The 14607-nt window shown below is 44.1% G+C and overlaps 1 protein-coding gene across 11 annotated transcripts in view; it reads left to right on the forward strand.

The window, feature by feature from the left end:
• The window catches only part of ENOX1 (ecto-NOX disulfide-thiol exchanger 1), a 1853609-nt gene that overhangs the window by 1639021 nt on the left and 199981 nt on the right, over positions 1 to 14607 (forward strand). For all 11 annotated transcript variants that reach the window (XM_069639318.1, XM_069639317.1, XM_069639316.1 and 8 more), the window contains one exon: positions 13770 to 13814. In XM_069639318.1, coding sequence (XP_069495419.1) covers positions 13770 to 13814 — 45 coding nt within the window. The remainder of the gene's footprint in view (positions 1 to 13769; positions 13815 to 14607) is intronic.

Below are 14607 nucleotides of genomic sequence, written 5' to 3' on the forward strand. Positions count from 1 at the left end.
TGTTGGCTCCTCATTGCCCTTGTGCTTTCTCCTTTTCCCTATTCATAAATGACTCATGTACCTCCCATCACCAGCTTCTTTCATTCTTCTATGCTCATCGTTACAACCTCCATCTTATGCTCCCTCTCCCCAACACCTCCCAGTGAATTGGCATCTATCCTGAGGAATGCCAATGGTTTATGTTCCCTACTCCCCCATTTGCCCCACTGACAGTCATTGTTGGCACCTCCCACCAACTCTTATCTCTACTTCCTCTTCAAATTCTCACTCTCCCTAGGAATTTTTCCTGCCTTCTTGAAACTGCCTGCTAGTATCAGCTGACTCCAACAGTCTTGCCAAATATCAGTCTTTATCTGACAGTCCTTACTTGTCTTTAATACAATCCCCCAATATCTGGATACTAATGACCTCTGGAACCCTCTCCAATCTGGATTTCACAACTGGCATTCTACTGAATCTACCCTCAACCACAACTAACCTGCTGACCTCTACTCACCACTGTAAAAGATGCTCTATTTCAATCCTCCTCTAACTTTCAACAGCCTTTAATATGGTGGATCACTCCTTCCTTTTCACATGCTCACTTTCTTTGGAATCCACAACACTGCACTTAACCATTCTCATGGGTCCTTCTCCAGCTCTTGTACTCTGCCACTTGATCCAACCTCCCTCCCTGTTAACATCCCCCAGCTTTGTATCTGGCCCCTTACTCTTCATCCTCTACACCTGTTCTCTCAGCTAACTGATCTCCTCGTTTGGGTTCTCCTACCACCTCTTCATGGATGACATCCAAATCTTATTCCGCTTACTTACCTTTACTCCTGACCTCTTTCCCTGCTTTCCTGTCAGTCTCTCTGCAATCCGCCACTAGATGGCACTTTGTTGTTTTATTCTTAACTACTCCAAGTCCAAAGCAACATACCTTCTCGCTGCAACGGTCTCCACTTTCTTTCACCCTTCTCATTTCCGCCTGACCTGTTCTTCCCTTCTCCCAAGGCATGCAGCCATTTGGGTCCTTTTTGATAGCAACCACCACTTCATAACCTTTATCTCAACTATGGCCAGAATTAAGCTGCTCAATGTCAGGAAAATCTATCCCGTTCTGACGTATACCTCTACCAAAACCCTCGTACAGACCCTACTACTCGGCTGTCTGGACTGAAGTGCCAGCCTATACTCGTCCATCCCCTCTACTCTTTCTCCCTATCTGACAAAGTAATGCGTAACAAAGTCCTCAACGTTTTTGCACACACCCTCAACATTCTTCCCTGTTCTTCTCCCACCCCAATCTCTTTAAACTACTACTGCTAGTTTTCAAATCCCTGCATGAGCACCCCCTGCTCTTGTACACTCCCCAACCTCTTCATTCCTCAACCACCTTTCATTTCTTCTTGCTTTTGGTACCTCCCTCATATCACCTCAAACCCTTCAAGTTAAAAAAACTGCTACTATCCAATCCTTCGAATCTGGACTAAAGCTCCACCTACATGGTCAAGAAGGAACACCCACCTCTTACTCGTACATTTCTCTGCCACCCTGGCTACCATACAACCAATCTCCCCATACCTAATATCCTCTATATGTTCAGTCACTTTGGGCTAATGTATTATGTCTGTCCTTTCCCCAGTCTCTTTTCTATGTCTTGCCCCACCATCCACCAGTCAATTGCTCACTACATCTCCCACCTATGTATGGTACCTGATTCAGGATTGCACCATTGACTGTTTCCTTTTTGTTACTGTTTCTGCTTGAAACACCCTATATCCTCAATAAATAAATAAAATGAATACATACCATATCACTCATGCCACCATCAATGTCACTGTGTATGGCATCACAGATGCCCTTTCCCTCAAAACATCTGTTACTTCATGGAAGCCGATGAGGATGCTGCATGTCTTTTATCAGTATGAACTCCACGCTGTTCCATCAGAAAACGAGTGACATGTCGGCTCTCCTCTCTGAAACGTATGAGCAAAGTAGTGCAGTTGGCAGCAACAGCATTCATTCTGATATCTGCTGTTTGTATGCTTACTGTTGCATGGGAGAAGCCACCAGGTGTGACAGTCCACATCAACTCTGCTGTGTTATTGTTACAGCAATACTAGAAGTAATCTATGAATGTATTGTAGCCTCTAGTAATAGGTATTTTATTTTTATTTTATTGTTTAAAGCATGGACTTTGCTTGAGAGCAGCAGAGCACTGTACAGAGTGTTAGGTAGCCAATTTTTTGAATGGCATCTTTTAACAGTAGCACTGTGAAGTTGATGCATCAGTATGTGCATCCATTCGAATTAGTCCTTGTTCAAGTGTTGATGAAAGAGCCATGTTTTGAGAGATTTGTGAAATTGGAGAATTGGAGGGGGCATTCCGAGCCGACGCCGGGATCGAGTTCCAGAGGGTGAGTGCAAGACAAAAGAAGGATTGTTTGTGGGTCCTCTCTTTGCAGACCAGGTGTGATTCAAACCGGTTGGTCAATTTGCAGCGTGAGGAGCGCGTGCCACTGGATATGTGGTGCTTAGCCTCCAGGTACGCTGGTATGCTACTCGTGACTGCTTTGTAGATGATAAATGCAGTCTTGAACAGTATCCTGGGTTGGAGTGGAGGCCAATGCAGTTTGTGTAGGATGGGGTAATTCGGTCAGGCTCCTGTAATAAGACGTGCTGCAGTGTGGTGGACTGCCTTTACGGGAGCCAAGTGAACAGCTTATAGCCCTGTTAGAAGATCATTCCCCCCATCAATGTGCAAGATCACCAAGGCCTGCACTACTCTCCGGAAGTCTTGCGGCGGGATGAAGGGTTTGATTTTTCAAAGGGTAGACATTCTGAGCCAGGCTCTTTGGGCCTTCTTTGCTGTGTGTTTCTGGAAGGACAGGCTGTTGTTAATGGTGAACCCGAAGGATTTTGCTGAGTCTGAGAGTTGTGGATTAAATCTTTCTAGGTGCATATCATTGAACCATTGTTGGACAAGTTGTTGTTTAGCGGGCGGAGCAATGAGGAAGAATTCAGTCTTGGATGGGTCTAGTTTGAGGAAGGCAGTCGACATCCAGGTTGGGAAGATGGCTAGGAAATCATTTAGACAGATTATGTCCTGCGCACTATTTACTCTCATGTACAACTGAGTATCATTCATGTATTGGTGGATGGCTACATTGCATTGGGATCTTTATGGAGAGTTCTCGGCGGCTCCATCTAAAAGTTTTAAAAAATGATTGGTGAGAGAATGGAGCCTTGGAGTTGGTTAGAATACAATGAGTTCATCTGGACAGACTGGTAAGTAGGATGCAAAGCAATTCAGAGAATCCCATCCTTTCAGCAAGGAGGGAGAGAAGATGCAGTGGTCTACGGTGTTGAATGCAGCTTGATCAAGGAGGACTGAGTCTCACGTATTCCTGATTTGGAAGGCATCAAGCACCACCTGGGTGTTGGCTATCTCAATGATACACTTGGGGCGGAATCCTGAGTAATAATCATTTAGGAGATGGAGTAGATCAATTCTGGCGAGTAGTGTTGAAGCAACTACTTTTACCAAGATTTTGACAATAAACGGGAGGTTCATAATGGGCCTGTAGTTGGCCAGGTCGTCTGGATCTAAGGTTGGTTTTTTCAAAAGAGGTCATATCAGACCAGTCTTGAAAGTTTCCAGGAATTATCCTCTTGTGAGGGAGGCATTGATGTTGAGGAGTGCATTGAGCGCCAAGCCCGTCAATTGTACAGTGATGGAGAACCAGAGCTCTGGAGACAGTGAGCTTCTGGGGGAAGGAGAGGAAAGGAAGGATACCTCTGAGGAGGCACAGCTGGTGGTGTGACTTCTTAGAGACGTCAGAGATGTGAGGAAAGAAGGAGAGTGTGGAGTCGAAGATGCCCCCGAGGTTTTTTACCTCGCATGTGGGAGCAGGAAGATGGCCAAGAGAGGCTGGCCAGATAGGGACAGGAAAGGAGGGAGTGGGTGTGCCGATGATGAGAATCTCAGTCTTACTGGCATTGGCGGCACATCACTCCTGGATAGCAGACAGACAGTCAGTGATGAGAGATATAGAAGAGGTGGCCGAGGGAAGCCTGAAAATGAGCTGAGTGTCATCCCCATAGCACTGAAAGTTGGGGCATAAAGCGGATATGCAGTGGGCAGACATTCCAGGTATTGGTTGAAAAGCCAGGGAGAGAGGTTGGACCCCTGGGTAGAGAAAAAGATAGCAGAGAGGATGGACCCAAGTTGGACCTGAGAGGGTTGGTTGGAGAGGAAAGAGGTCAGCCATGCCAGGGCCTGACCGGTGAACTCCTAGAATTAATTATTCAGCAACTCTCCTATGAAACTGGTTGATACTCATGCCCCCTAAAATCCAGTCGGCTAAGACAAAGCCATCCACCTCATGGTACACCCCTGAGCTAGCCACCAAAGAACACTCAATCATAGGCCTAGAGAAACGGTGGCACAAAAACCATAACGCGAGAGACGGCACCAACCTCAAATCTCTCTGCCAAAACCATAGGATTCTGATTACTGAGGCCAAGTTGCTTACCACTCCACCACAATTGCGACAGTCTCTAACAGGAGCAAAGCCCTCTTTGAAGAGTAAAGTATTGTACCATACCCTCACCCTCACCTGACCACTAGGTGCCAGCAACTCAGGAAAAATTTGACAGAATCAACACATTTTTTTATTGAAAATTGACCAAATCCAAGAGACCATCAAATCAACCTCTCACGGTATTTGCATCCTATGGACTCCATCATGCACAGTGCCCCTCTAGACCGAATGTTCTCTCTCCCCGAGATCTCCTAAAAATGATTGCCTCCCTCAAAGCTACTTCTTACTCTGACAATATAATTCCGTCTCTCTAGGCTGGACTATTGCAACAGCCTCTTTCTAAATCTGCCTGCCTCTACTCTCCGCCCTCCACAACTCATCCAGAACAGGACTGCGAGACTTGTCTTTGGCCTCAAGCCCAGGGATTATATCTCTCCAGCACTGAAATCTCTGCACTGGCTCCCAGTGGCTGCAAGGATTAAGTTCAAAACCCTCTGCATTGTCCACAAGGCCTTCTGGGACCTGGGGCCTCAATACCTTCAACTCTCTTCCTAAATATCTTCCTTCTCGAGCCCTGCGCTCCTCCGCCTCCAACTCCATCAGGGTCAGCCGCTTCTCCAAGCAATGAGTTGGTGGTAGATCTCTTTCCTCGGCTGGGGACACCCACTGGAACAGCCTCCCTGCCTCCCTGAAACTTGAGGAGAACCCTCTCTGGTTCCGGAAGCACCTCAAAAACGTCCTCTTTGCTGTACTGGCTACCTGGCCACCCTCTGATCTTGGGCCCAGATCCCTTCCCTGCCAGTCACACACACCTGCACTGCCTGCCTGACAACCCCCGCAAATGAGACTGTTCCTGTATCCCTACAGTCCCACCACCAGCACTTGACACCTGATTCCTACACTTACCTTTGCACTTGCAACCTGCTGGACATTACTTACTTGGGATTACTTTTCCTGGTACTGCACTGTCCCTTCCCCCTCCCCCCGCACTTTCCGTTCCTCCATCCATTGTACTCGCGCGATCTGAATGACACCTGGCCTACTAGGATCGTTGTCTGTCCTCCCTTTGTTCCCCCTCCCTTGCCTCGTCGCGCCTTGATACACTTGTGCATAGGCACGTTATAAATGCCATATCATATATCATATCAGGAGGCCCGAGGCACTCCCTGTGGTGGGGAAGTTTGCACATTTTACCTCTAGCTCATTGACTGAGTGGCGTCGAGTAAAGGGGCGTTTAGCCTGACCTTTGTGGGCCATAGTCGAGTGGGTGATTTATATTGGGATGGCGGCGTGGTCAGACAGTCAAGTGGGATAGGGTCTGCACAGGTGATGCAGAGGGATGATGCGAAGACTAAGTCTATGGTGTTGCCTTTGTTGTGTGTGGCGGAGAGTACAATTTACTTAAGGTCCATGGAAGCAGTTAGTGCAAAAAGCATGCTTCGAGTGTGTTGCCAGCCTGGGACTAGAGGACATTAAAATCACTGAGAAAGACATTATTAGAATGTGCTAATTTGGCAGATGAAAGTAAATTGGAGATGTTTGCAATGAAAGTGTCACTTCTGTGAGGTGGTCTTTAGATGAGGTGGAAGGTGATGGACTCCTGGTGCGAAAGAGGGAACCGGCATGTGAGTGATTCAAATGTGCTTGTTATGGGAGAGGGGATGATGGAGCATGGCCAATCGCTCCTGTGGATGAAGGCCACTTCACCTTCTGCCCTTCCTGGCCAGTTGGCATGCTAGATGTAGTAGCCTTGGGGAAGGAGGATGTCAAAAATATGGGGGTAGGACTGGGTAAGTGATGAACAGGGCATCAAGGTTGTTGTACTCAATGAGATTAGCGATCTTTGCAGCGAGAGAGACTGCTGTGTGAGCATTGATCAACATGAGAGGGCGTGTACCTTGTACCTTATGAATGAAGTTATGTGTGCAATAAAGTGTGATCACTCACAGTCGGTTGCTACACAGCAAGCCTCTGTGTACAGCAGTGTGCACCAGCATTACCTTTACTTTTTAATGGCATGCATCACATGACCAATGATGCCATCATTTAAATGATTATAGAGGTCATCAGTGTGAGAAATGGTGCAACGGAGATGTCAATGTGATGTCATCCTTATTGCCTAATGGGAGAGGGTGAGAGTGCGTACATTTTTTACTAGGTTGCTATTCCCAGATTTCTGGACTGTAACTTGAAACATTCTCATCATTCATATTTAATGATGTTTTCATTTATGTTCCTTTTCTTATACTCATGGACATTAATATTTCAATTGGACTTATATTGTTGATTTTATAGTATGCTATACGTTTTCATTTTAGTTATTTTGTTATTTATTTGCACACCTGTGCAGTCTAACCTTAACTTGATATTAATGTTAGATGTTTCTGTTGCTATTGGCATTTTTTACATGTATTTTATTCAATGTTTTTGTATAACATATAGTGGTTATATAATGCGATCATGAATAGGCAGTGGCGCACTGTACACAAGAATAAAGAATGTGACCTGTGATAAGTGGTTCATAAGCAGTGTTCAGGGACGTCATTTAGGAGTCGCCAGGGGACGCAACAGCAACCCCTGTAAAACAATGTTTTTTTTTTTTTTGTTTTAAATGCAAGCTCCTGGGCCACCGCCATGTGGCTCTTTGCTTCTCGAGTGGCCGGCTTTCTTGTTCAGGCCACTTAAAAATAAAATAAAACAGGGGTTCCCCAAGTCTAACTCATTCAGCAGTGACCCTAAATAAGAAAGAATAGGAATAACAAATAACTTGTATTTCTGGAATTTTATACAATAATTGCTAAACCCATTTAAGGTTTATTTCAGGCACACTTCAGGGGGTGAGTCACTGATTTAGTCTGTTCTTAGACACCTCAACTCAGCCTTTCATTCTTCTGAGGTTGATAAATGAGTACCAACACAGGTTGGGTGGTAATGTATGTACATTTGTTCTATATAAAGTGCTTAAGCGTAAGTGCTATACAATACAACGTCATTATCATTTGGCCATGGACACCTGCTTGCAATCACAGTAATTTAGTAATATGGGCCTATACACATGATCTTAACGATACATATGTTGATCCATTCATGTATGAAATGTATATCACATTATAGTGATATTGTAACCATATTTTTCGTAGTGTACTTAGGAACAATGCCATGTGATGCAACTTCGTGTTTTGTGAAAGGTTGTGTTCCATCGCTTCCCGTGATATCACTCCAGGGTGGGGCCAAATGACATCACTTCCGGTGAGGTCATCAGAGGTCAAGGGTCGTGTGATGTCACTTCCGCTAAACCTGGAATTTTGGGGAAATGACCTCCCTGGCAGTGTCTGAAAGGGATGTAGATCTGGTTTATATTTGTCTTCTACAGAACAGGTTAGGGAAACACAAGACTTAAAAAACACCTTAGGGCCTTGGTTGCATGCTCTGTATTTGATTTCAAGGGAGTGTCCCATAGAGCGATGTCTACGTGTGATTCAAAGCTTGCTGACAAGATAAATCCATGGGAGCACGTGCATTGCAGATCTTGTAGATAATGCAGATACTCTTGATAAAAAATGTGGAAGGATGCAGGAAATTAGTTGTTAAACTATTATAACTCTTTTGTATTAGCCTTCTTTTTCGATTCGGTGTATCGTCTTTTATAAATCAAAGATTACCTAAAGCGTAATGCCTTAGCAGAGTCTATAATCCCTGTTCTAGTGGCCCGGTTGTACTTCATAGACGTAATAGTAATACCAGCAAGTGATATCTTAATTGCAAGTGGCATCAGTGGCTAGAGACTAGTGGCGACATTCTGTCTATAGAAACCTTGCAATCTGCCAGAATTTGGTCCAACAGTGTAGACCGGTTGGTAATTTCCAGTGATTAGCTATTCTCACCTTCAATCAAATCCTCTGTCAAACATCAGACTTGGAAATCCTGGATTGATGTCTCTTTGATTTTGACAATAGATTTTGTTTTAAGTTCCCAAGCTCCTTTTTATCAGAGAAACTTACAAAACGCGTCTAGTAAAGGGCCCTTATTTAAAAATCTGGCGTTGATCTTTGATAATAAACTGTCTATGCAACCCACTGAACAAATGTGGTGAACAAAGGTGTCTTCAATTTCAAACAATTAAGAGGAATATTTCCAAACTTTTCTTTTCTGGCGAGAGTCCAAGCTGGAATATCACTAGACACTTTGCGGCTGCATTATGCGAACAGTCTATTTCCTGGGTCTCCCGGAATATCTCCTGGCGAGGCTACAGGGAGTTCAAAAAAGTGCAGCACACATTCCCCTCCAACTGAGTGTATGCATCATAAGTCATCTGGAGTGCGTGCATGACATTGCTTACCAGTGAAGTCTGTACATTTCAAGGCAATGTGTCTGGTGCACAGGGCCTTGTATACGACTGGTGCTGCATTCCTTACAGCCACAATCACCAGATATGTACCCCATCCCGTTGCTCATTCACATTACTGGCAAATATCCCAAGATTCAGACATACAGGATTCTAGGTTCAGGTCTCTAGATTGTGGAACACCCTTCCAGAATCTTTTAGGGATACCTGACATTTTATGGACTTTAATAAAGAAGACTTACCTGCTTGCTACTCTAAATTCATAGAATCCTGATCTGGCATTTTTCTTTATATTCATTACCTCGTTGATGCTGACCTAATGCCAAGAAGCCACTGGAGTTGCGAATGGATGCATTCTACAAGATGTCAATAACATAATCTAGCCTAACCTGATATACAGTGTAGAACGAAACGTGCAAGATAACTTGCTTATTAAGGTGATAGCGTGTGCCTTCAGAGTACCCCTCTATTGTTTAGCTTCTATTGGTTACTACAAAATGCAGATACCTCCATTGTTTGACAAAAGTAGCAAAACATGACTAGGCCCACGTCCCTCTGCATGGTAAAAATGAACCACAGGTGTGTTTATGTCCTGTGGGATGCAAGTTGAATCAGAGACATGCATTTTGCATATGTCATTTTGAAGGGTAAAAAGTGAAGGTGCTTATGTTTGTTTGTTCAATTTGTAGAATTCACTCTTCCCAAAGAGGTCCTGACAGGATAATATACCAAGCAGATATAATATCAGGAAAAGCAAAAGCAAGAGACTATCCAGTTTGGAGGGGTGCGCAGAGCCCACATGAGAAAAGCCTTGGAGGGAAGTATACAAGACCAATTAAAGGTGGAAGAAAGATACTTATATGTGAACGCCCTGGCAGGAGAGTGTACAAGGCAGTTGCAATTGTGTGCATAAAAGAAAATCCTGGTAGGGGATTTCACCAGGCAAAGACAAGTTGATCATTGTATAGGAAATACCTGACTTAGAATGGTTGTGAGAAAGTCCCATGAAGATTAGCAAAAAGGGCTGTGCTGATCACAAGAAGAGGTGTGAAAACTTGGTAGTAGAGTACACCAGGTATCCTAACAAGACAAAGACAGCGAGCCAAGTTGTTTTGTATACCAGTTATGTTATCTATCAAGAGAAACCCAAGGAACTGACATTGTTGAATAAGCAACCAAGGGAAGAGAAATCCAGGGGAAGGGAGCTACCCTCTGCAACAGGGAACTCTATTCTGTTGGAACTTTTGTGTTGGAGTTACGCATTTCCCTCTTTGAACACTTTATGAACCACTCAACACCAAAGACATTACCCCTTTCACTTTAGAATTGAGTTTGTTAGAATGTGAGGGCCAGAATAGTACTTTGGACACTGGACAGTTTTTCTTTGGACATTCTGACAGTGACAGAACCTTACGTTTGGTTTTATTTAGCAAAACACCTCTTAGAACAGGGACAGAGAGGCAATTCCCCACTCCTTTTATTTTAATAAAAGTCTTTGACCAAAACCATGACTCCCCTGTGTCCGGTTTCCATTCCTGGCTCCTCACAGTATGGAACAGTGTTCTGGGGGCATGGTAATAGTTCACAATATCGATGACAGAAAATAGTTTCTGTGATGAATTGCCACCTGTGAAGGGTGTCGGATCCCTGGCTTTTTTGATTTTTTAAAAATAATAAAATCATACCAGTAATTCCATCTCTGAAAGGGCAATCTGCTGTTCAGATTCCCCTTTCATAGGTTGCATGCCAAAAGCATAGTGTTATCTGTGACCTGTTGCATCAGTATCCTGATTTGCAGCGCCTGCTCTTCCAGTGGCACATGGCAGGTTCAGGGGTCACAGCTGCCCATTTGCCAACTGCATTAACAGCCAAGTCTCTGCAGCAGAGAGGCTGCATTTAAGATATGTGCTTTTGTTCCAAATCTATAATGACCATAAGTAGCTAAGATGGTGGTAGAATGAACTGTAAGAATAAAGCTATGCCTGGGTTAATGCATGGTCCTACATATGATCATTGCAGCTACATTAAACTGATAATGCACATGTGTTAGCCCTGTGGAAGGGTTATGTGCAATTCCCCAGAAAGGCCTGACCCTGCCCTTCTGGCAGGAATGTAGCCTGGAGGGATTGCCTTTCTTTGTTCCCTTGTAAGGGAAGGTAACACCCTTCTACCAGGAACAGCAAATCCACAGGACACTGGCCTGGGAACAGGAATCAAAGGGCACACCTATTAACAAACAGCCAGTACAAGGTGCTGCATTTCTAAAGGCCATTGTTTCTATTGAGAAGAGAAGGGGAAAGTGTTAGAGTAGTCAGGGGAACTCAGTCCAAGGGAACGAAACTTCCACCATTTTGAATCTTTCTTCTCTCTTTCCTGTCCCTTCCAGTTCCTGTAACACGAAGCCCTTTGGGTGTGATGTCAGAAGGGCAACGTCCACTCATTTCAAGAGCAGGGATTGGACCCCTAAATGAGCTAGCTTAAGCCATTCGCCTGTGGGCATTCACCTTTAAAAGAAGGGGTCTGCCACCACATCTGGAAATCATATTGAATCATCTTTAAGCATCTTTGGATCATCAATTAAGAAGATTTCATTGGACCCTGCTGGGAGAGAAGTCCTTTCCATGGTCCTGCAGTTGTGAGTGGAAGGCAGGTGTTCCAAGGTAGAGGATAGCTCTGTCCCCTAGCCATCCCCATGACCATTAGGAGTGACCTGCTGCTGGAACAGGACCTGCCTCTCGGTCAGCCACAGTGGTACCCAGGACCTCACTGTGTTTGAGGACCCCTGCAGTTGTCTGCCTGCTTCCCCCAGGAGCCCAAGAACAAGGACCCATCTTGACCCTGGGTCTCTGGAGTGGGACTCACAGCAACCTCAGAAGTGACCTGCTACTGGATCAAGATCACCTCTCTGCCAGGCACAGCGGTACCCAGGACCTTATCGTGTTTAAGGAACCCTGCAGTTGTGTGCCAGCCTGCCCAGTGTTTGGGAGCATGAGAAAAGGACGCATCCTGTCCCAGAGGCTCTGGATTGGGACTCACAGCAGCCTGAGAGCCAACACAGGCAGGATCCTAGTGTTCTTTGCCATTGAACTGCTTGTAGCGTGTCTCAAGAACTATTAAACACATTTGAACCAGCAGGAACCTCTGTTTCTGCCTTTTACTCTCTCCTGATCTTCGCACAGAGTCAAGAAGTCTGGTTCGGTTCTGCCAAACCACCAAGAAGGTATGATTGACTGCTAACTGTCCCCTTGGTCCATTTGTGGGTCCTAGAAACTGGTTAGGTCACTTTAAACCCTTTTTGAGAACAAGTATATATCCTTTTTCAAGAGCAGTGTTGCTTTTGTTTGCCTTTCACCCATGATTCATTACCCAGAGTGCTACATCTACTCTCTTTGCTTGTGTTCTTTCCTCAGGGGTGGGTTTTGTGTAGTGTTTTTCTAGTTAGTTCATGTACATGGTGTGTTTAATTAAAGGGTATACATTTGTATAGAATGTTGATTGGACATTCCTTTATCTTGAATTGTTATACTTTGCTGTTTGGGTTGCTTCTGAACCACATTCACACTGCTCTTAATAGTATAGCCTTCCCTCTGCCCATGTTACCACAAAAGGTGAAGGAGGTACATCTCTTTACCTTTATCTGCCTGTTTCTCCTTTATTATTGTGTTGGCTCTTGGTTTGTAGACGTGTGAGGGCTGAGTGGGCATTTTCAGTGCTACTCATCCTTGTACTCCTGTAGGACAAAGTCCAATTCATCACAGCTTCTTTAAAAAACTACTGTAAACCCTCCCACCCACAAAGTACCCCTAACATTCTCCCTTACTTGGAACTTGGTATAATGCCAATTACTAGCCAGCGTACACAAAAACCCTTGCTATTGTGGGTGAGGATTTGGACATCTGATACCGATATTAAGTATAGAATAGCGTTGACAGATTTACTGAGGGATCCTGAGGTAGGTTCACACCCTTGGTTCAAAAATGTTAAGAATACCTCAGGGCTCCTAAAGATGGAGGATGTCGACTAATCCAGTTGAAATGACCTATAGTTGTAAGCATCGAGTAATCTATGCGCAGAGAGACTACCTTATGGGTGTGCTCACAGATAAATGCCTTGAAATCTCTACTTTCGATTAAGCTGGGATATTGAGTGGAACAGTATCTCTGTATAATCCCCAATTCTATCCATATATCACTGTGCAGCATTTTCTATTCATGTACCCTATATTTGCCGATATTAGAGCCAGGAATTGGAAACCAGTATGCCTAACAGAGGTTTTTCGTTATCTTAGGCTGATGAATAATGTATAATGTCAGGCTCAAAGGATGTCATCTTTGCCATCGTAACCTGCTTAGACAATGCGTGGTGGAGGAGAGACAAGACTTTAAAATCAAGCGGTCGGTAGGCGGCCACTAAGATGATGTAGTCTTCTCTCAGAGCCTGGACGTTGGGTTATTATCATCATACATTGTCATCAAATAATTATCGTGATTGGCTTTAGGATTTTTTGAGTGTATTATGAAATGTACATGATCCAATGGGATTGATTTTAGGTGGCCTTAGGGCTTTTTAAGTTTGCATTTTACATTTGTCATGAAATGGGAAAATGTTCTCTTTTATACGATGAAAGAAGGTTAACTGATGTGGGAAACCAATGTGAAATGAATAATGTAAGCAATGTCACACTGTAGCTCATATAACATTTCCCACATGTGCTCCTTTTACAAATGTCAGCTCAGTTAAACATATCTTTATTTTGTAGCTTTATGAGTCTTCATTTAGTAAACCTCATACTAATGCAATGCTTCTATTACTCCCTGCAAAGTATGTTTTTAGATGGTGCCATTAATAAGTCAAACGGTAAGGTAATGTGCTTATTTTTCCCCTAAACATTGTAGGTAGACGGAGCCCAGCAGATAAACCACCAGGATGTTCCCACACATGTAGGTATAGCAGTGTGCATGTGCCTGCTTTCGTTCATATGTTTACATTGTCAAAATGTTTGGGTGTGAATGATGTGGTGTTATACGAATAATGTGGGTGTGAGGATGTGGAGTGCCTGTTCCTTAAAGGATCCAGGATCTTCTTTAGCTCATCTGTAGCCGCGACATCACAATCTGCATATTATTTCATAGGTATTAATATCATTATCACATCATTAATTCACTGCCTCCTATCTGTGTATGGTCAAACTGTTTCGAAATAGAGTACAACCTTATTCAGACAGGTAAAGTCGCCTTTACTCTTTGATGTTAGCCTAGGTTTTCTGGAGCAAATAAATGTGGCCTAAAAATTCTGATTTTCAGACATTTACAGAGGTCTCCTATGGAATCTGCCTGCAAGCAGGTCCTAAATCGAGATGGATTCCATAGGAATCGGTTAATGTGCCAGCATGAAAATCTCATGCAATTGTAAATGGAGTGCACTTGGAAGACGGAGGAGGAAAGTATAGCGGTAATGTTGATATCTCCATCATGGCTGTCCCATGTCTTCAAAAGCACCAAAATGTCCCGGGGGCATAATGCAGCCCTTAAGGGGGGACGCTGAGAGCACTCTAGGAACTCTCCTCCAACTCACACGCCATGTGAAATTGTACACCGTGCAGAGCACTCTTTCAGCCGATGTGCTATGCCAAAGCACATTTTTAGGTTAAAAAAAACGCAAAGGTTCACGATCCTGCTCGAGAGGACCCCATTGTTAGACATAGGAACAGAACGTGATTACAATATGTGGAAC

This window comes from Ambystoma mexicanum, chromosome 7q, assembly GCF_040938575.1.
Source record: "Ambystoma mexicanum isolate Mex_15411 chromosome 7q, UKY_AmexF1_1, whole genome shotgun sequence".
NCBI classification, from domain to species: domain Eukaryota; kingdom Metazoa; phylum Chordata; class Amphibia; order Caudata; family Ambystomatidae; genus Ambystoma; species Ambystoma mexicanum.